A 22,037-nucleotide genomic window follows, 5' to 3' on the forward strand; every position below is an offset into this window, starting at 1 on the left:
TTAACAGCCAATGCTCCTTTAAGGGCTGCATAAGTATTCCCCATCCCAATGAAGATAGCTTATTTGTATCAAAAGCCATTAAAATACAGGAAATGTATACAGCAGTTAGGAGGCCCTGCTCATTTTTGAGAATAATCCAGATCTATATAAAAACATGCAAAATGCACTATGCATCAGTAATAAACTTCTAATTTTGATTTAAGATTTTTTGACATTTGCATATAACCTGGAAGACTAGGGTTCCTGCTGAAATAAAAAGCTAATGGAAAGGCCTATACAATGTAAAGACATGACACCCTTACCCTGGGGCTTTTTTTTTAAGCCTCCCATATGAAGTAATAGAAAATGATATCCCTGTTACAGAATTCTGTAGGATGGTTTAAAAACTTTATAGAAAGATTAAACCTCCACTAAAGTGCGTGGATTTCTAGAATAAGACTTCAGTTACACTAGAGAAATGTTCTATCAAATCCAGTGCAAATGCAATGCCTGCATAACTTTGCTTTGCTTATGCTAGTTTCATAAACTAGCATGCGTACACCAGCAGAAACACAGTTATGTTTGGGAAACTGACTCTGTTTCAGAGCTCAGAATACTTTAACTATGTCAGTAAAAAATCTTGCCTCTAACTGACATAGTCAAACTGGTATCAATTTTACAAGTAGATCAGGCCTAATTTCTATAGAACCCTATTGGGTTCATGCTTACTACATTCTGTTCCTTAATGTCATTTCCTATTTATAGTTATTTCCAAATATCATATATGTTTACACATAGTATGGCTGCACTCTCTTCTACACAATTATTTCAGCTGATTTTTAAAGGGATCCTAATTTGCTTACTTTCTATAAAAATTCAACATTGCCAATCAGGAAATAGCTCTTCTCAAAAAAATCTACACAGTTTACCTTTGACAAAAGTAAATGACAAGCATTACATACAGACATCGAGCTGTTTGAATCACAAAATGCCTACGAGGCCAATACATATTCCAACAGGAACACATAAATTATAACCATGGCAGCAGTCTCCTCCAGTCTAAAGCACCATAATAATGGTTGTTGATCAACACTGTCTTGATCACTTTAATCAGTAGCTCCACCCAAAAACTATTCAACCATCAAGATGCGGTCTAGACCATTTACCTGAACTTTCATAAGATACCTAAGAAAAGAAATTATGGAATCTGACATTCTGCCATCCAAAGGTACATCATTTCACAGGAATGTGATGTATACTGCACAGTGCATATATAACAGGATTCTAACAATAATAAATTAACTAAAGTAGGTTGCTCATACACTTAGTAATCTTCTCCATACCAATAGTGTTTTGATTCAGGCGAGTTTCGATACAGGTCCCAAGCTAACCTTTGCAAAAACCATGCTCAAGAAGATGATGAGTTGAATATGTGGGATGGGTCTAATGGAACTGTTTCCAGCATTCCTCTGGAAATGTTACAGTGCTGTAAAATACAATAAGCATTCATGGTTGTGTGCTCAAAGTCACAAATGAAAATCTTTGCATTCTGTAAGATCACCAATGCTGCAGTGAGTCACTACACAAGAATGAACATGGCACATTGAGATTCACAGAAAACATTGTGTTTCTTCATTTTCACATTTTTTGAAAAATTTTTTTAATTGTTTTAAAGACTTCAGCTTGTTGAATGTCTTGGGTGTTGTTTACTTTCATTTTGTTTTGATGGGAATTACTGCAAGAGCTTTCAAAAAATTGCTAACGATCTAATACTAGGTTTCTAGCCCATTCTAGAAACATACATTATTGAAAACTGATAATTTTAACAGTTTGGAATTTCTTGAATGTTAGCATCGTCCTGTAGAACTACTAATGTGACTAGGCTTGGCTGTTACAAACTCTTAACCCTTGATACCTTTCAGCTGGTTGATTGTTAGTAGCTCAGACTGATCCTGCCACTGATGATTAACACAAAGTTCTCAGAGCTTGTGCAGATTTATGTTAAAGACAACAAGATAAACATAAAGATGCTGCCCTTACTTATCAAATTACATAAAGAAATGGCTAGCTATAACAGATGCTGAACATCTGATGAAAAGTGCTGTGTGTACTCACCATGCATCAAAATCAATGAGTGCTGAAGACAACCAGAACTTTCTAGAAGATATTCAGTACTTCAGAATATCTGTTTCCAGATCCACTGTACCTTCAAACCATATCCTCCTAAAAATTCTCTTAACCAATCTCCAAGTGGAATTTTTTCTTAATGGTCTTTCCCCTCCCCCAGGTAATCCATCTTTTTGCAGCGGACTAAAAACAGATAATTCAGCAAGTCAATATGAACTGAAAAATTAACTTTAAAAGTATGAGGATGTTATAGCATTAAAAATAAATATTTCATTTTTGTTTATAAAAAGGAAAGAAACAAAAGAAAAAGCACAGACCAAATGTATAGTAGGAAACACTATATTAAGAGACTGGTTTGGAGGAAACGTGAGAAGGCTAAAAGTTCATTCCGCACATTTCTGAAAGTCATACTGGTCCTTCGGTTATTCCCTCTAGAGGCAGGCCAGTAGCATTATCTGCTGTAGGTCTCTCTTCTTTCTTCATTGAATTCTGATCTAGCAGGCTGACATAAGATTTATGACAAGCTGTATTACCCAAAGGAGGGTAGTGTTGTCTGTAGCAAATATAAGCGAAAATGAGGCCAATGATCCCTCCAGCAAAAGCATCTAGGTAAGAAAAGCAACAAATCAGATGCATGTTACCATAGAAAGGACAGCCAGTAGTGAAAACTATAAGTAAAAGACATATGATCGACATGGAAGTGTTTAACCCAGAAAATGTGAACTACAAAGTTTCACAGACAATTTGGAGCCAAACACTACAATCACTTAGGATACACAAAATCAGTGTTTTAGTTTGGGCCATCTCCAACTTTTTGAATACCCAAAGGTAGATAGTTGGACACGTTTCAGAAGGAGATGACCCAGGGAAATAGAGGGGCTTCCAAGGGGTATCGAACATTCATTCATCAAACAACCCACATATCTCTCTCTAGTTTGCCATGATTTGCAATGGCCACCACCAGATCTTCTATTTATGAACAATACAGCTGAACTGTGCTGTTCAGGGGGTCCAGCACTCTCCAGCTGACCACAGACAGTTCAAACTGCTGTACTGACTGCAGTCTGCTCCTTGTATCTGCCTGGGAACCCCCCAGGAAAGATGGCAGCTAGGATGCCACCACATGGTAATTGATGCATTCTACTGTTGGCACCTCTGTATTCTGGATGGCATTCTCCAGTGCAGACAGAGAATGCACACTTCCTTCAGGAAGCGGGCCATTGTAGCTAGAACAACTCATTTCACTTGCAGCCAGCTCCTGAGAGGCTCCTGAGAAAGGCAGCTGTCAAGAATTATTGCAAGCTGGGTGAACTGTTCCTAAAAGCACCTGAAGGGTCAAAGACTGAGTATGTCTTGTCAGGTGATTTAATACCTTTTGAATAACTTTCTTTGATGCTATTTACTATCCCATACTATAGATTAGACTAGGAATAGGAATAGAACAGGAATAGGAACAGAATAGAAGCAATTGTATGAGATGCTAGAGTTTCCTAAGCTTTCCTGGGTGCAGAACATCATCAAAATTAGAGAGAGACATCATGGAAGGCTGCCCTCTATGTCTACCTCTGCAAGCTTTGGTATAGGAAGAATTGCAGAAATGAGGTAGACATTGACAGAAAGGTGGAACAGGGGAATCTTGACAATACTGGTGACTATAAAGAGTCTAATTCCACTTGCCAGCTTTCTCTTGTTATTTTAAATGACACTATTCAGTGTCTGGGTTACAGCTCCTGTGCTTTTTCACACAAAGAACATATCCTTATCTGCAGCTGTGAGACTGAAAGTTATATCTGAAACTCAGTGTTGAAGAATGCAGTCCTTGGCAGAGCAACATTACTGGGTATTCCCTACAAGCTGAGCACCTTTGTTAAAACTGCAGAGGAGGAGATTCTGAACAGCCTTTTAACAGAAATAGCTTTGGCAAGAAAACCTGAGAAATTTAAGATTCAGATGGATATCTTTAAGAAATGTGATTATGTGTCACAGTTGTTTGTCAGGGAAGAGGACTAGGCTGAATGACCTAGGAGATCCCTTCCAATCCTATGTTCTTTTCTTATATGCAAAAAGGACATAATAAATCTATGACAAGCAAGAATTAATAGAAAGAGACTCAAGTAAGATTTTAAAAGCTGCTTGTGTGTACACAGTAATGTCAAGCAGACAGAAACTTTTCCTACCCATACTGGTAGCTGACTAGATATGGGCCAGTTACAGTTCAAAAGCTAGAATCTACTGCTTACTCTCCTTTGCTACTATATGTTCTTCTCCTGTTAGTTTGAAGCTGACTCACAACAGCCCTCTCTGAGAGTAGGATGAAAGAGTTTGCAGCTCTCAGTAGACAAATATTGAGCAGCCTTAGGAGTACAAATTCCACTGCAATTTTCAACAGAGGTGCTTTCTGAAATCACAGTCTTTGAGATCACTTATTTCCTGGTTGCAGTTGCTTGACAGAATGTTACTGCCAACTCCATACATCTAAAACAGATTTCTGAATTATTGTCCGGAAGAATTCCTCTCATGATGGACCTCTGTGGACAACATAGGAGGGCATGCATTCAGAGTAAAGCACCTCAACCAGCCAAGGATAGATAGGTTAGATGCTAGGACAACGCAGAATTGTGAAAGTTTACTGTGAAAACAGTCACATAGTCCCTGCCAGCCAGATTTTAAAATTGGCTTTCATTGTTAAATTTAAAAGGACTATTTAAAAGAAAATTAAATGTGGTACTATGATGTGAAAGCAGCTTTTTTCTTTCAAATAGAGCTGAATCCAGTTCCCCTTGAAGTTAGTGAGAGCTAGACATGCACACAGGATCACTGGAAATAACTTCCATTAACAGAGGCACTGAGCGGAGGCTCAGCAATTCCCATTAGCTATGTTCTAACCCACACCATCAGGCTAGAACCCCTGAAATGTGCCTCGATAAAATGGCAGCTCTCTCTCCAAGAGAAATGCATCATACTCTGATTCAAAGCATGCTGAATTAGTAAGAGGCATTTATTAAAATGTCTTTCAATGCATGTAAACAAAAACATTTCCTCTTCTTAACTGGAGTAAATTAGATTTATTCCAGGTCAAAGATATTGCACTTTGCAGTTTTATGTTAATCTGTTAACAATTTTACATTTGTGTCTCCTATAGTCATGAGGCATTTGAAGCTCATTGTTTGTGCGCCTTACACACCACGCTGGCTCAGCGGAGCACTAGTGCAGGAGGTGACAAATGAGAGGCGGATGTATGTTTTATGAACCATTACTAAATTCTATGCAGTGCTGACTCTCATACTCCTATGCCACAAATATTATGAACCAACTCTACAGTATAGATCAAGTATATGGGACAACATAAATGACATCATGCAATTCCAAATAATGTCATGAACTAATGAGGAAGTCATCATTTGCATACGTTTAACTTTCTCCCCTGAAAATATTCCTGAAGCGTTTCAAGACATTTTTGTCTCCAGATTTTTTCTTACTGTATTATACTAGTATTATCCACATTAAACATTATAAACACTTCCTATATTGGTTGCTAAATGAATACAGCAACACATTTTTAAGTTAGTTTCTAAATGAAACTGGGATCAAATATTTGTTATATACCTATTTTTGAAGGTCTGTCATCAGGGCATTTAGGCTTCACTATTGCTTTAAATTACAGTACAATTCTTTAGAATAATGATTCTATGGTATTTGTCAATTCCTAAATATAAGTGGGGGTACAATTCAAGCTAATTAACAGATAAGACTTGTACAATTTAAACTATTTAATTTGAAATAAATTCTGGCATCTTGAACTCAAGAGGTCTATAAGGAAAATAAGCTGATTTGTATTTACATACATATAAATGTATATACATCTATATATATGACTTCTAAATATCTGGATTAAGTTTAGAAACAGCCTTATATTTACTGAAGATGATTCGCTGGATTTTTTTGGCCTTTTCCAATCTGAAATACAAAACAAAGCACTAGATATGGGATACACAACTCTCCTGATTTTATGAGTAAGAAAACACTGATATGGCTTACAGCCTAAATTTCTCATCACAAACACTGGAGAGCTGAAAGAAGAAAAAAAACTTACATGAAATAACAACGTTCACTGGGGTGGGGTTCAAAGACAATCTACTGCTGTTGGCTTTAGCAACCCTGTGTGGTTTCTTCCTTGCACAGCTGAGGACAGAGATTATACCATCAATCCCTATACCACTCCCAGTCCCTAAAAAGTCCCAGACAGGTATGCAAGCTGTGTTTGAACTATCAGGAGCAACATGTATTTGAAGAGCTATCACTTAGCTGCTAGAATAGTCTGGTACATTTAGTAGCTCCACTGACTTCACTAGAGCTACTCTAACAAACATTCACTGAACATCTAGCCAACTGTAAGATTATAGTTTTTTCTTCTCCTTTTGCATATAAGTGCTTGTGCAGACAGCAAATACCTAGGAAGCCACAATCACTGTCTCACAGTTTCACATTGCAATTGGTGGCAGACACACGCACACTGTAAAAATAAAGATACTGATCTGAGGGCATGAACAAGTTTAATGTTGCATGCTGTACTGTCTCTCTACTTTTACTTTCCCCTATCATAAGGACTCCCAGAGAAACCAGTTATAAAAACACACTGTGAATCATGTCAGGTCCTTTCCACTCTGTTCAATACACTTAGCTTCAATATAGTTAACATCTTGACTCAAATGTCTGTTGCTATTCTTTGAGACTGACTTACAGGTCGTGCACCCATATTTACACTTTGTCTCAGGCTGTACAGATATGAGCCCTTGGGAATCTCATGATCATTTCTATATAGCTAGGATATGCTGGATAAATCAGAGTCTCCTTCTTCTAGTACAACTAGGTTAGTAGCACCCTATGAGATGAAATTTGTTCTAGCTGAAATCCCTATCAGACACACAATCTAAGAAAAAAACAAGTCAATACAGGTCTGAATTCATTTTTCTGAAATATTGGGCTGAAGAAAATATTCTCCATGCCAAACCTGAATAATACATCCAAGACTTGAGGTCAGAGTCATTCCACTTTTTTCCCAGCTTGATGTGTGGGTGGAATGGCCTATTTAGTTACTGTCAAAATGCAGAGATCTACACAGACCCATTCTGGACCCAAGTTAATGTTTTCATTAATGATATTTAATTCATGTGGCAATGGAATAGGAGCTGCACTGTAAAATCTACAGATGAAGGAAAGGAAAGTAAAAAAGAAAAAAAAAAGAAAAGTTACAAATAGAAAGTCAAGGCACAAATCAGAGTTAAAAATATATTGATACAATGGTAACAGTGCTGATGATCCAAAGTCAACAAAATGAAATTTGATAAAGAGATGTGCAAAGTATTGCACTTACGGGGAAGAAATACACATACACAAAATGTAGAATAACTGTTTATACAGAAATACTGCAGGATTTATATTTGAGTTATGGTGGCTCATTAACTATAACGTGTGGCTACCACAGAAATGAAAAACTCTATTCTGCGATGTTTTAACAGGGGTGAAGTACGCATGAGATGGTAGGTAACTATTCCTTTCCACCTGGCAATGGTAAAGCCTCAATTGAAGAACTTGGTCCAGTTTTGGATAGACCTTAAGAGAAATCCAGATGAACTGGAAAGAGCACAAAGAAGAAAAGTAACAATACACAAAATTTTTAGAGAACATAACTGATAAGAAAAGATTTAAGGAATACACAGAAGTTGAGGGGATGACGCCAGGATATAGTATGATGTTATGAAGAGAATGGTGTTCAATATTCACTGTTTTCTTTGGGAAGGACATGCATAAAATCAGCTTAGCTGTCAGTAAAGACAATTTAGGTTAGAGATGAATAAAAAATTTCTAACTGTGAATGTAGTTAAATACTGGGCCAGATTTTGTTGGGAGACTGTGAGATCTTTTTCACTGTTTTTTTTTTTTTAAGAACAGACTAGAAAAACACCTATGTTTTTTTCAGACTCGCTATTTACCTTTAGTTCTTTCATATAAAATTTCTACTTTGTTAGTTAGAAAACTAATATTTTCAGAACTAGAAACCTATATGAAGAACTAGAAACTTAAAAACAGTCAATGTTTTCAGGATTCATAATATAATGCACTAAAATGCACTAATATCAACACCAAGACTTTGAACACTACATCTTCCAACCAATCCAAAGGGATCTCATAAAATACTCATAATATTAATGCACTGAGCCCATTCTATGGCTTTTTAATGTAAGGTTACTCCATTTCATCTCTCATCTACAGTACACTAAGTCCTGTACATTATATTGATGGTCCTTGTTCATTCCCAACAGCATAGTTAAGACTCTATCACAAAGCCACCATAAGTAATTTAAAACAATTGGCTGACTCTGCTGAGCATAAAAGACAAGGCCTGAGTGTCTGTGCTGTATTTTACAGGGTGAACTAGTTTTTCCCTTGAGAATGTAGCTCTTTCACGCAAAAGCTAAGGTCACCTGCAAGATAATCTCTGCCAGCACTGCACTTAGCTTGAGAAGAACTATCTGAGTTTTCAGCTCCATCTCCTTAAGCTTTAAAGATAAAAATATGAGCAGCTGTAATGGATGCAACCACAACCCCTTGGGAGTAGTTTGCTTCTATCATATATAAAATACACCATAATTATCTGCCTCATAGCACATGTTTCAGTCCATAAAAATTCATACTCTTGGCAAGATATACTACACACTGCAAACATGCATTCAGAAAACTAGAGAGTAAACTCATACAATCACATTCACATTCATTCATTCTTCTCTGTTGCACACACACACGCATGCACGTGCACACACACAAACTTCAGACAAGTCTAGGCTTACATACTGAGTGCGAGATTCATAACACTGCTTTCTGTTCTGCCTACTAGCTTGACAAGGCAAGCATCTCATGTTCAGCAGCTTTGTGCTGGTTGCTCTCTCCAGCTCAGTGTGTCTGTGAGCAAGAGGAGCATCGAGCCCTGTAACAAGACAAGGACTCTGCAGGAAACCAGGAGACTGTTTAAAGAACATGTCAAGGCTAATGATTTGTGGTTAAGCAGCTATGGGAGAACAGGATGCTGTCTGAGCACAAAAAACAGAGTGAGAAAAAGCATGTAACAGGATGAGCCTTGCTCTGGTATATGGATTGTTTGTGTATGAGATAAGAAAGTGCTCAGAGGGACAGAGGTACAGTGTACTTAGTTGAAACTAGGTAGAGGAACCAAGACTAGTGTAGAATGATACATCTTAGAAAATATGTCAAGTAAACAATATTTAACCAGCATGAACTAGATAATGGAAGGGAGCACTCAGAATCTTGAGGGGAGTAGAACTCGCAAGGTCAGAAGTACTTAGGTAATCTTATTAGTAATACCATATAAAGCCAAGACGACCTAGGTAACAGTACCAGAAATACCAGCTTTGGGTACAGATGTAGCAAAATGTGGACAATAGGGAAAAAGTAATTACGGTCAGTTTTTTTACTCAGGAGAGGACTTGGGTGAGGACAGAGAGGTACAAGGGCAGTGAAAAGGAGGGTCAAGAAATCAGAAAAGGAATAATAAGCTTGAGTGAAGAACAGATGGCAGTATTTTCCAATCACAGTGGATGCCTACAGGCAGTAGTGAACCTGACCTGTGAACAGGGGAGGAAAGTCACCTGGACAACCCATCAGACTCTTCATCAGGTCCACGACTCAGTGGCAGAGGATAAAGACTTAATAGAGTGAAGAGTGTTAGAATTGTAACTTAGTAATAGTAGTGCATAATAAATTAACAGTATAGCCTCTTACATCAGTTACATCTCAAGCCTGCATTTTAAAGGACTCTAAGACAATAGTCTCCCTGGGATAGACACAGCTGGTCTAACTGGTGTTTTGCTATCCAGAAGTGAATATGGAGAATATGGGGAAGAGAAGATTCTGTGGCATAGTCCTGAGGCTGTAGTGCCAGTGCTAGCTAATGGAACCTCACTGGGAAACCTTTTAAAAGTTATCTGTTCTAGTTATAGCTTTGTACTATAATGCTGCCTCATTTACACGAGAATGTTCATGTAATATGGAAGATCCAAAGCTTCCACTAGAAGCACCAAGAAGTAACTCAAGGAGAGATTAGGACTAAACATCCTTCAGTCTAACTATGCTTCACTTCAGAATATATCCTATTATGCATTATATGCAGACATTTAAGGATGCAGGCTCATCGAAGGACACATTTTGTACAACTCAACTACACATCAAATGCTGCTGTCACAGTTTTACGAACCATCTCCCATTCTGTCGATAATTGTCATCTCCCTCACAAACGTAAGTTTTAAAATTGTGTAGCATGTTTCTTTAGCTTTGTGATGTGCTTTAGGATCAAGAAGCATTGCATGCTGCTTCAATAAACTACTAATCAATATTGCATTTATTCAATATTTAGCATTTATTCATTTGCAGTTACAAATTACGCATTGGTACCACATGTATGGTACATACTGAATCAGACTAGTATCTAGTTAGTATTTCCCAAATACCAGCCTCAAAATATTTGCAGCCCAAAGCTATGGAAAATCATTTTTAATAGGATGTAACAAGAACATGAAATATTTCTTTTCCTTAAGTAGGAGCTGACTTCAAAAACTGTGGGATTGACTCCTTGAGAGCAATTACAATCTTGGCCAAAAGAAAAGAAGAGAATAGAAAACATCAAACTTTGCAGCAAGGTTTTCACTGTGGGCAGAATCTGTTAAAATATATACTATGTAGCTGTAGTATCTGACGTTTCAATAGTTCTCAAGGAGACAACCCACCTCATACTCAGTATAGTTGTACCTACGCTTTGATTTGAATGACACACAGCCTATCATGTGCACCAAATAACCAGAAAATAGATATACAACTGAGTGCATCTTTGCAATGACTAGCTATGCACAGGTGCTTCAGTCTAGTCTAATGCACATATAACCACGTATTATGCAATCAAGCATGTACATTAACAAGTACCTCACAGGTAACTGGAAAAAAAGAAGGCAAGGAGTAGGTTACAGACCAGACTTACTCTGATGGCCTAAATCCAGCTCACAAAAGATAGCTGTGGCACTCCAGCTCAATGCAATGTATCATACATATACAGGAAACTTGAGAAAACTAAAGGTGTCTTCCCAGAAATGGTCCAAAAAGCTTTGATGTACATTGATATATAAAAATACAGACCTGTACAGGACCATTGCTGTATCTGCAGACACTGAAACCCTCAGCATCAACCCAGCAGCAAGGAAAATCTTCTCTAACATGACATAATGTTGTAACTCACATGAATTCAATTAAAAAAGTTAACCAAAGAAATACAAGACTAATTAAAAAGGCAAAGCAAAACAGTAAAATGGTATTTCCATGGCTCACCTTGCCAGTGGTGTTTGTAATCACACATACGTGACAGGGCAATCATCATGGCACAATAGAGAGGCAGAATTGCTGCACAAAGCCTCCAGCTCTTCCCCCGGCCATTTTCAGTGAAGCAATGCAACTTTCCAGCTAAGTAGAAGGTGGTAAAGCCAAGGCCTGAAAACGCAACTGATAAAGAAAAACACAGAATTACTGTGCTTTGTCATTAATGCCCTGTATGATACTATCCCTTTAGTTTGGACAGTAGGATCCCTCTACTGCAGAGAAGTCTTGATCTTTACAGGATGGTACTGGGAGCTAAGTTAAACTGAAAAGCCCCGTGCACAAAAATTGATGGAGTTTCGTAACTTGAATGATGATTCCCATTCAACCAGATAAATAATGCTATTATAACTTACTACTTTAAAGGGATATAATATACTTCCTAGACAGAGAGGTTTTTTTTTCTTTTTTTTAAAAAGCAATCATGATTTTATAAACCCTAAAAATATCCACAATACTCTGAGGTCTGATCGAGAAAAGGTAGTCTCCCATAAGATCCATGATGTGTAAATGTTCTCCTCATCACTGGCATTAACTGTGTGGCTATACAAGTAATCCAGGCAAGTAAACACTGCAAGGCATATCCATTTCCTTCTCACAGATACTCAGCTTTCACCTCCCATGTCTGCAAATACTGCGGTACCTCTAGATGTTCTGTCTTTTCAATAGGAACTGAATTTTCTCTTTCTCTTTTAACAATTTACCTTTTTCCTCTGGGGGAAAAGTGGCTGCAGAAAGAATGTCTGATATTTTTTTCACATTAAGTAAACAGACAAATTTTTAACTTGAGGCACATAAGCCTTTTCATGCTTAACCTTCAGCATGTCTTTCCTGATTTGAGACCTATTCTAAAAACTTCATATTCAAAACAGAAAAGAATTCAATCCGTATCACTATTGCATTACATTTAAATGATATTTTTAGGTTCCATTAACCTGCTTCAACTGCACTTGCTGAACTGGCAGTGATCATAGAACTCAGACACTAAATTTCTGTACTGAATTTTTTTCCGCTTGCAGCTGTTCACATTCCAGACAAATTTTTTTAAACATGCATTTTTTCAACTTTTAAACACTTCTTTTCCTGTAGGAAAATTAGTGCTGATGCTGAACAGGTAGCTCTGTGGAACACATCTTCCATTTTCTCCACAAAGATCATATTCAGGTCTGCTGTGCAAAATTACAAATACTTATCCAAGCATCCAAGCATTTGAAATCCTTTTTCTGACTACCTTTATACTCTTAACCTTTGTGATACCTAGGCATCTCTATGAAAGGTAATAGATCACATTCATAAAACCAAAATTCTCTGGTCCTGCTATCAGTGCATCTAATGGTAAAACTGCCATCAGTGTAGGGTCAGACATGCAACTTTTTTCTAATCTCCTGCTAAGGCTTTCAAATGCCCTTCTCCTCATATTCCCAAACACTAAATGTGATAAAGTAATTACTCTGTGTTCTGCAGATGAATCTATGGGACGGTCAATTTTAGCTGACAGCACAGTGGAGTAGTTTCCTAAGTCTATACTACACAGCTATTTGAATGGAATTGATGAAGACCTGCATTTCACCTTTAAACGCACAAATAAATTACTTCTTTTGACTGGATGTGGCAGAGCAAGATAGAAGGCATCAAACTGGTATACTAAATATTTTGTTTCTTAGCAGCTTTTCAAACAGTGTTGATTCTGTATTTTTCCTGTCAGAAGACAGTGGGAGGCAAACTTTAAAACATAGGAGGCTCAAACAGTCCTGAATAAAGTTAAAACATAGGAGGCTCAAACAATCCTGAATAAAGATTTCTTGCAGACTGGGTTACTTCTCTTGTGTACAGATCTTTGAGAGTCATATAAACTTGCTTTACCTTTCAGACTATCTAGCTGACAACAAGAAATAATTTCTTCTGCATTTCTGTGTCATGGTATTCTTGAAATGAGTATATTTTCCTACAAGTAGCATCTCTTATATAGAGACAGTCTGTGAGATGCACATTCAGAGCACCAAGCTATAATCACCATGGAAAAAACCCCCGATATGTCAGGATACAATCCTGACAACATATCTCAGAAACTTGGAATACCTCCCCTCTCCCCCTTTCAAACATTCTCTCCAACTCTTAGGGCCTAGCATAGACTGATGAACTTAAAACAGCAAATTAACATCTCTTCCACCTTCTAGTGGAGATTTTCTCTTATGCCTCTTGTGTTTGTTAGATTAGCCACTGGAATATAACAAAAGATGACACTGTTCTCTTTTGCACTCTTCATGTTGCACTGGATAATTTTTGTGCCTGTCTTTTGTCTTTAAAATATAAACTGAAATCTGATCACAGTATTTCCAGACAGAAGCACAAAGTGCTTTGTGGCTTCATTCTCACAAGACCTACAATGTCTAGCCATCTAGAAGGTTTAAAGAAGCATTTAAATCTGATATTTACTCTCCTAAATCGACTATCTGAACTGTCAAGTGTAACCCTCCTATATTAACATGCTTTCATGTTGTGGATATACATTGCCCAGTCCATAGTGTAGGTCTTCAGTTCACACATACTCTTATTTAGAGTTACTAGCAACTCCAATGCAGGACCTCCCCACTCCCTCCCCCCAATAAAAACAGAAAACAGAATTTGCATATAATTCTGAAGAGCAACATGTTTTATCAGAGCAAAAACATGCAAGAGAGATTTATGAGCTTCTTACAGGATGAGGTCCTAAAAAGAAAAACAGCAACCGAAATACATTCTTATGTTAATGTTCATAGATTTATACTTTATTAATGCTGTGGGAATATAAAACACCTCTGATATGCAGAAAAACAGATTTCATCATGAATACATCAATATTTGCATGTTATAGGAACTGCAGGAAAACCTTTTCTTCATGCACCTGTACAAGTGCTTGTTCCTTAAATTCTTTAATCTAAACCTTTAAATTTGAGCTTTCATATTCACAATTCAAGCACAGCAAAGCTGAATTGCGAAAGCAGTGAAATATATATAACACAGCAGTATCCAGTGAAATAAAAATGTACTGCATGGGATTGCAGTGACATAATTTAGCTCCTAATTAACAAAAGACAAACTTTTTTTTTAAGATAACATCATCACTTGTTTTTGAGGTGGGGTTTTAGGATGAGATCTTCCTTGATATTTATCACTTACCAAATATTCCGTCATCTCTGGAGGATTCTTAGATAACTGACTAGAGAAAGATCAGCAGTTAAAGAATTTGCTTTAATGCAGCTCTCTTAATAAGGTAAAATCTCTTCTTGGTAAGAGACATTTTAAATTTTTAAACGTAAACAGACCTTCAAGTTGAACTGAAATGACTTATTCTGGATTTGAGAAGGCAAAGTGCACAAATCACGTGAAACATCTGCTGTATATTCAAACTGCTGCCTGGAAACTGTTTTTTTTTCTCCACACTAATCTACATTATAAATGCAGTCTGTCACAATGGATACTTTAAAGAGGTAAAACAGCATACAGGGATACTCAGCCAAGGTAGCTATGTAGATCTTTAGATTTTCAAGATTTCTGGACTTGTTGCTAAGTGTCTATGGAGGTTATTAAAAACTTTATGTTTAATTATAAACATCGTCTTTGCGGACTTGGATTTTTTTTAAGACTTACCTGCATGGTAACCAAATGGTAAAACAGTTAGAGATATAACTGGATAGATTCCATCAATTGACAGAGTTATAAATTACTGGCTCTGGCATGCTAAAAGCAAGATGTGGGATAAAAGTATAGAGTAAAACCAATTTACATCACTGGACAAAGTTCAAGATATATTTGACTTCAAAGAACACAAGCAAGTCAACACTTCAATTCAGGAACTTTGCCTTCTATCTTCAGTTCTGTTCTACCCCAACAAGGCATCACATCCAGAACCATACCCGTATTGTCCTGGAGACGGATGGCAGAAGACTACAGATAAAGGATCACTTATTCAAATGTATGGTGGACAGCAGCAGCAGATCTAGCTAAATGGGCCTTAGAGCAAACCTTACAATATTAAAAAAAAGAATTACTTTTCCATAATTTGCATTTTTTCAGAATTTGCAACTTTTCCAGGAGAAGGTGCTCGTGAAAGAATACAGAGAGTACAGCAGGATCTATATTTGCAGGCAACACAAAGGCAGCTTTTGCCTTAGATGGTTGGTGCGTATCTGAAAACTGAAGGTCAGGAAGAAAAGACTGACTCATAAGCACTATTCCAGGGTGACTTACGCCTGATGCACGATGGAAAAGTAATATAATGATGCTCTAGCTTTTGGCTATGAAACCAATATTCTGCAGAGTGGCTTTACATTGCAATATTGCAAGATTGATTTTCCTCAGCCTGGACTGTGCACATCCAAAACAGAGCTCTTAACCCCATGGTCCCAGTGTGCACACAACCAGCAGCAGAGAAGAACATGGAATTAACAGCTGAATGCTCTGGGATGTGGTAGTACACATTACAAATGTAACTATATATTCTGAAACAACTTAACTGCTGTGCACTCCATGTAGGCTACTTTGCTTGACGGCTATACTTCGAAGATGTGGTCAGTCAATAACATTAAGAAAATCAATTCACTCTGCAAGAAAGCCTGGGCCTATAGGTGATATTTACATTCAAGAATTAATCAATCAGTACAATATATTTGAACAGACTTTTTTTTCTGTTCAAGCTAGAGTCAATAGCTCATTGAATCACAGAGAAAATGCACACACACAGAGGCATGTCACATGCTCTAATACATTACATATGTAGATAAAACTGCCTAATGTCCTAATAAAATAGCTAACATTCTGCATAAGAGGACAGATTCCAACCAATCAGTAAAGACAATGTTCTTCATCTATACAAATACTCCTACTAAGCTGGTTTGTTCCCGGATCATAAGAAATTAATATTCTGATTATATAAAGAAGGCAAGAAGCAACATGAAATCCCAACCAACTCTCTTAGGAAACACTGGCACAAACAAAAATGAGAAAAATCAGTCTGCTTTAGTTTAAAACAGTGTTAACTAAAGACAGATGCTGATGCAAACTCCTGACAGAAATATTTGATTTTAAATGTTGGAAGAAGAGAAAGGAATGATTCAAACACACACTATAATGAAACTGGCCATTTTTTTTCAATTGGTGTAGCTAATACAAATCAAAACCCTAATACAACAAGTTGCTGAGCACATGAAAACCCCTCCTCTGACAAGCCACATGTTCTGTCAGGACTTGATAAAACACTGTAGATTTTGTGTACCTATTGAAATACAGAAAATGGAATATTTGCATTGTAGCAGCTCTGAAAGCCTTAGCTGAGACAGGGTTGCCATTATGCAAAGTGTTATGCAAACACACAGACAGAACACTATCCCACAAAGCTTAGAGACTAAAGATAAAAACAGAGGAGAGGCAAGGTGGAGGTGCAGAGAGCTAAGGGGATTTGCCCAAGCAAGGATAAAACCCAGCTTCTGGAAAGCCAGGATCTGTGCCCTAACTCGAGGTTCATGCTGCCTCAGTGTTCTCCCTCTGCATTCAGAAAGGTATCACCGAACTGTTCTATTTAACTAGGGTGGCTACAGGTTCTTAAGAAATTAATGGAGAAGAAGGGAATTTTGGAATGAAAAGGAAAATTTGAGTCTTACTGTAATAGTTGCTTTGACTAGACTTACAGGGGATAAAGGACTCAAAATGAGAGGAAAACCAATTAAGCAATATTTGCTTTGTCCCCTTATTATTTACATCCATTTCCTGTCTCTGCTGGCAGCATCAGAGAAATGCTTTGGGGCCAGTGGGACTATGTCAGTACCAGCAAAGATACTGCATTTGCAAATCTTGCATCTTTCTGAATACATTTTGAAGGGACACCTGATCCTGAGATTTGTAGTGCATATGATGGATGTTTTGGGTTTCTCCAAAGGAATCACAAGAGCTCAAACTGATAATGTTTTTGTTGTATTTATATGGTTTTATTTCAAACTATCATCACCAAAGAATGTTTAAAAACGAGTATGCACTTTCCAGATAATATTTTTGGTAACTAGACTGTCAGCTGTGAATAGACATTAGCATGTGATAAATTAAACCCCTTTGCATTCTTTTTTATACCTATCCCACCTGTTTCTTTTTTTTTTTGTTAATGTAGACTTACTGGTTATGTAGACCTGCAAGTCAAAGGTGTCTAATTTATTTTGTTTGGAATATGGCTATAAAACATTCAGAGACTGTACTGCAAGTTCTGAGATACTGTTCAAGCCAGCAAGGTGGTAGAGAGGAAATATGCTGTCTCTCTCTGCTTATCAAATGAATTCCCTATGCCCATTTTCAGAATGAGACTCAAATACCAGTTGCACACGGGATCAATCAATTTAAAGTCACTACTTTAAGCTGGCCCAGTTCTCAAAGCGTACTGGGATTTCACTGCACATAATGCTGCTTACTTTGTTTGCTGAATAAGGACTGCTCAAAAGTTCACAGAGCTGGCAGCCAGAAGTGATCAGCGGATCTTTTAGTCTGACCTCCAATATATCACATCATTAAGTAACATCCAGTTAGCACCAGAATGTGGGCTTGGATAAAGCATACTTTTCAGAGAAATAATCTGAAGATGCTTAGAGGAGGAGAATTCCACTATGTGCTCTCCTTTATTATCTCAGATATACGAGGGCTCGTAACACCAACCAGTTAGAAATTCTAATTGACAAAAACAAGTTTAAAGAGTAAACGACCCTCACCATGGGCCACCTTCACCTGAGGTTCTGATTTGGTAAAACATTTACTATAGGAGGAGAAAGATAAACATGAGCGCTTGGGCAGAAAATCAGAAAGGCTTTCCAACAGCCTTCATACAACGGGTGTTGCTCCTGCTTCACAGTAATCATATACATGAAGAATTGGTTGCAAACACTGTTACAAGCATTTTGTCAATTTGCTGAATAATGATACAGAATGACCATCCAGTCCCTTTAAGAAAAATATGGCATGACTGAGCTGCTGGAAGAACATGTCAAACATACAAACAGGCCAATCTAAACCAAATATCCTCCCCGCAGCTCTCTGATTTAGATTGTTCTCTTCTTCTCTCTACTCGATAGACTAGAGACAGGTATTTAATTTGAAATGACCGTATATGGCTCTGCAACATGTACTTCTGTATTTCCAATACCTGGCTTAGGGACAAAGAAAATAATAGAAGAGAGTGAGAACAAGTCTGTCATACTCTTGCAGGCTTCTACGCTGCCATACACCAAACTGCACCTAAAATGATGGCTAAACAGCAGCACAGCACAGCTGTTGCATTTTAGCCTAACACTGCAAGAAATAACATATTTACCTTTTGTTAGTTGAACAGGAGAGTGATCATCTGTTGCCACAACTGGCTCCTTTGCTGGCAGAATGAAAGCAAGGTGTAAAAGAAAAGCCACAGGTGCCAAAATGTCTATGATTTGATCAATGTCACCAGCCATAAAATGATTTGTCGCTCAAAACTGATGTTTGCAAGGCAGTGAGAAATACTGCTAGTACAATATCATTCTTTAAAAGCCAACATTTAGGAATGTTTAATATTTAACACTCAGAGCTAACATTCATGTGTCCTCTAGCTGTCATGGCTGGAGGTGAGAGGTTACAAACATTAAGTGTTGACAAATAGCTATGAGCCCCAGATGTGTTTCCAAAAAAACCTCAAAATGAGAAGCTTTCCTCTAGAATTTTGTATCAATTGATGTCAGTACATAGGGGAAAAACAGGAATAATAAAAAAATTAAGTGAAAATGTTAAGAGACCATGATCACCTTTTGAATTTCCATAGGTAAGCTGCAAAGATCTATGCACATGTGGAACTGAAAGGAAGTATCTGAGCATGTTTGTTTAATGCTACAGCAATGCCACAAGCAAAGCCCTTCAGAGAAAAAGAAAATTTGCATGCCTTCTGCCCAAGGAATTCACGTTCCAAGCCCTCATCCTGCAAGTGGATCAAACGTGCAGAACCTTGCCACCATGGAGCACTCCAGTGGGGTGATGGCATTCTGTAAGGGTACCAGGTCCAGGCCTTGCAGAGCTGGTTCTTAGTAACCCGTAGACTGTATAAGATGAAAGAGTGGGAAAAAGCAACTGAATAGGTTTCCTCTATCTAATTGGATGGCTTGTACATTTCTGTGTCTACAAAGTATTGTTTTGACCTGTAAATCCTAATGGTTTAGAAACTACCAACATAAGATGAGTGCCTTTCACCTTGTTTTGTGTAGGTGGGGTATCTGGAACCACTAATTGGAAGGCACATTTTTAAACTACACCATAATGGTATTTAAGGCATATCAGAAAGAGCTTCCCTTGGACATTATGATTACTGGATTATAAAAAGTCTTGTCAGACAATCTTTCAGTCTGTTTCTATCACTTTCTTAAAAGAAAATGTTCATGGAAGAAGTAAAGAGGATGATAGTGTCTAGAAATACTGTAGACTCCATCTTGACATCTGATTCTCTCTGGCTGGAAGTTCTAAGTGGGTTTGAAAAGCTACCTGTATGGATCAAACCCATCACCAAATTAAAATGCATGAAGTGAGAAACTCTGAACAAGAATCTGACCTAAAGCCCCCAAAATAAATTATTCATTTTAATATGTAATTGCCTTTGCAAGTGTTTTCTGGAAATCAAACTACCCCATGAGAATCATCATCTAAAGTTTTAATGGAGGCTTTGCTAAGCATGGTAATATACTAAGAGACTTAAGACTCCCTTACACTAAGCAGTTTTTAAACTGAAAAAAAAAATCCTCAACATATTTAAGTGGCAACACATTATGAAACTGCAAAACAACCATTTACAAATGGTCTGTGTAACAATCAGAGAAAATGATCCATCTCTTCATCTGTAATGCTTCATACTTGCAATGATTACTGTATATTTTCCAAATGCAAACAGCTACTATTCATCACTGGAATTGCACAGCAGCCTACTGCAATTTTAGCTGGTGCAACTGGTGAATGTTTTCAGTTTCACAATGTTCAAAGGCTGAAATATTTATCTTTCCTGAAGGAAAAAGCATGATACCAAATGGTTGCATAAATTTTAATGCTGAAATTCAATTCAGAGAGGATTTTATAGAAATACAATTCCCAGAGAATGTTTTGAGCTTATTATCATAGGCAAAAGATTTTTCTTTTTTTTTTTTTTCCTCCAAGTGGGATAGTCAACCACCTTCCCTTTGGCTTAGCTTTATTTATTTGTTTTCACAAAAAACAAAGACAGACAATTCAGCAGAGGTGATATTTGAAGTAAATTAGAAAATACACATGTATGCAAGTATTTTGGAAACAAAAAGAAGGTATCAGATGCAGGATAGTGTCAGGACAAGAACAGACCTGTATTATCAGAAAGGTAAGCAATCAGAGTATCTAGTCATTAGGTTGCTTTTGCAGGACTGTTATAATTAATTCACGTGAATCCCTTTTGTTTCATTTGTCATACTTCATTTTCAAGCACCTTACAAAACACCTCATTACACCAAAAATACCTAATATGGTCTCAGGGAGCATCTTAGTGCAAGCAAAAAGTGAGAACTAGCTACTTTTGAATTGCTCAGTTAATGATGCCATTTACAAGAAATTCCAAAGGTGAACTTGTTCCATGGCCTGCTTTGCCACTTCTGCTCACAGAAACCTTCGACAAATCCCCTCTCTCTGAGAACCCAGTAAAGACAAGTCTAAAATGTCTCACATGCTGGAGTTACTCTGGAGAGAAAGGGATAAGCACTTGGGCATTAATCCAAGAAGCCTTAGCATTAATATAAGTTACAACAGACTGTCTTGTAAACTGGATCAGACTAAAAAGACATCTTTCTCTATAAGGTATGTCTTTAACTCCTTACTCACTGTCAACATCTCCATGCTTCTCAATTACATTTGGTGAAATTACATGCAAACAATTAATCTGTATCAGATTTAAATGCAGGACAGAAAGACATTAGGATACAACTGGTCCTTGAACATCCCCATGGTGGGGCTACTCTGGTGTAGTTCCCGACTAACACATTTTGCTCCCTACAGGCACCAGGAACACCAAGTGTTGGCTGAATATTTTTCTTAGATTGTATCTGCATCCCTTTATGAAATAAAAACCTGATAATATACATCTAGTTTCTTAAGAAAAAAATCTGTTAAAACTGAGATCAAGAATTGCCAGATTAATTCAAACAGGTCAGTACTAATTAAACAGCTACTACCTTGTCAATTATCAATAGCCAGAGAATAATTTTCTCTTTCTGTTAGACCTTAGCATAAACATAGTACCTACATAAAAGATTTAGATCAGTTCTCCAAATCTAGTATAAATGGCAGTAATCTAGTGCAAGTGGCAGTACAAATTTTATGATGTTTTAAATTGCCTGAGGCACCACCTTGAAGTAGGCACAGCTACAGCAGTATGGATTATGTAGATCTTTGCTTCCTATTCATGCAGTGAGACTCAGCATGAAGAAGAAAAATGTTAAATATTCCTGCTG

General features: G+C 37.3%; 1 protein-coding gene across 1 annotated transcript in view; it reads right to left on the minus strand.

Moving 5' to 3' along the window:
- Positions 1-2,511: 2,511 nt before the first annotated feature.
- Positions 2,512-22,037, minus strand: part of PLPP4 (phospholipid phosphatase 4) — a 69,026-nt gene continuing 49,500 nt past the window's right edge. Inside the window, exons 6-7 of the mRNA XM_026063973.1 lie at positions 11,497-11,667; positions 2,512-2,711 (exon numbers count right to left, since the gene is read on the minus strand). Of these exons, the coding sequence (XP_025919758.1) occupies positions 2,512-2,711; positions 11,497-11,667 (371 nt within the window). The remainder of the gene's footprint in view (positions 2,712-11,496; positions 11,668-22,037) is intronic.

Source organism: Apteryx rowi, unplaced genomic scaffold (genome assembly GCF_003343035.1).
Source record: "Apteryx rowi isolate R43461 unplaced genomic scaffold, aptRow1 scaffold_206, whole genome shotgun sequence".
Classification (NCBI taxonomy): Eukaryota; Metazoa; Chordata; class Aves; order Apterygiformes; family Apterygidae; genus Apteryx; species Apteryx rowi.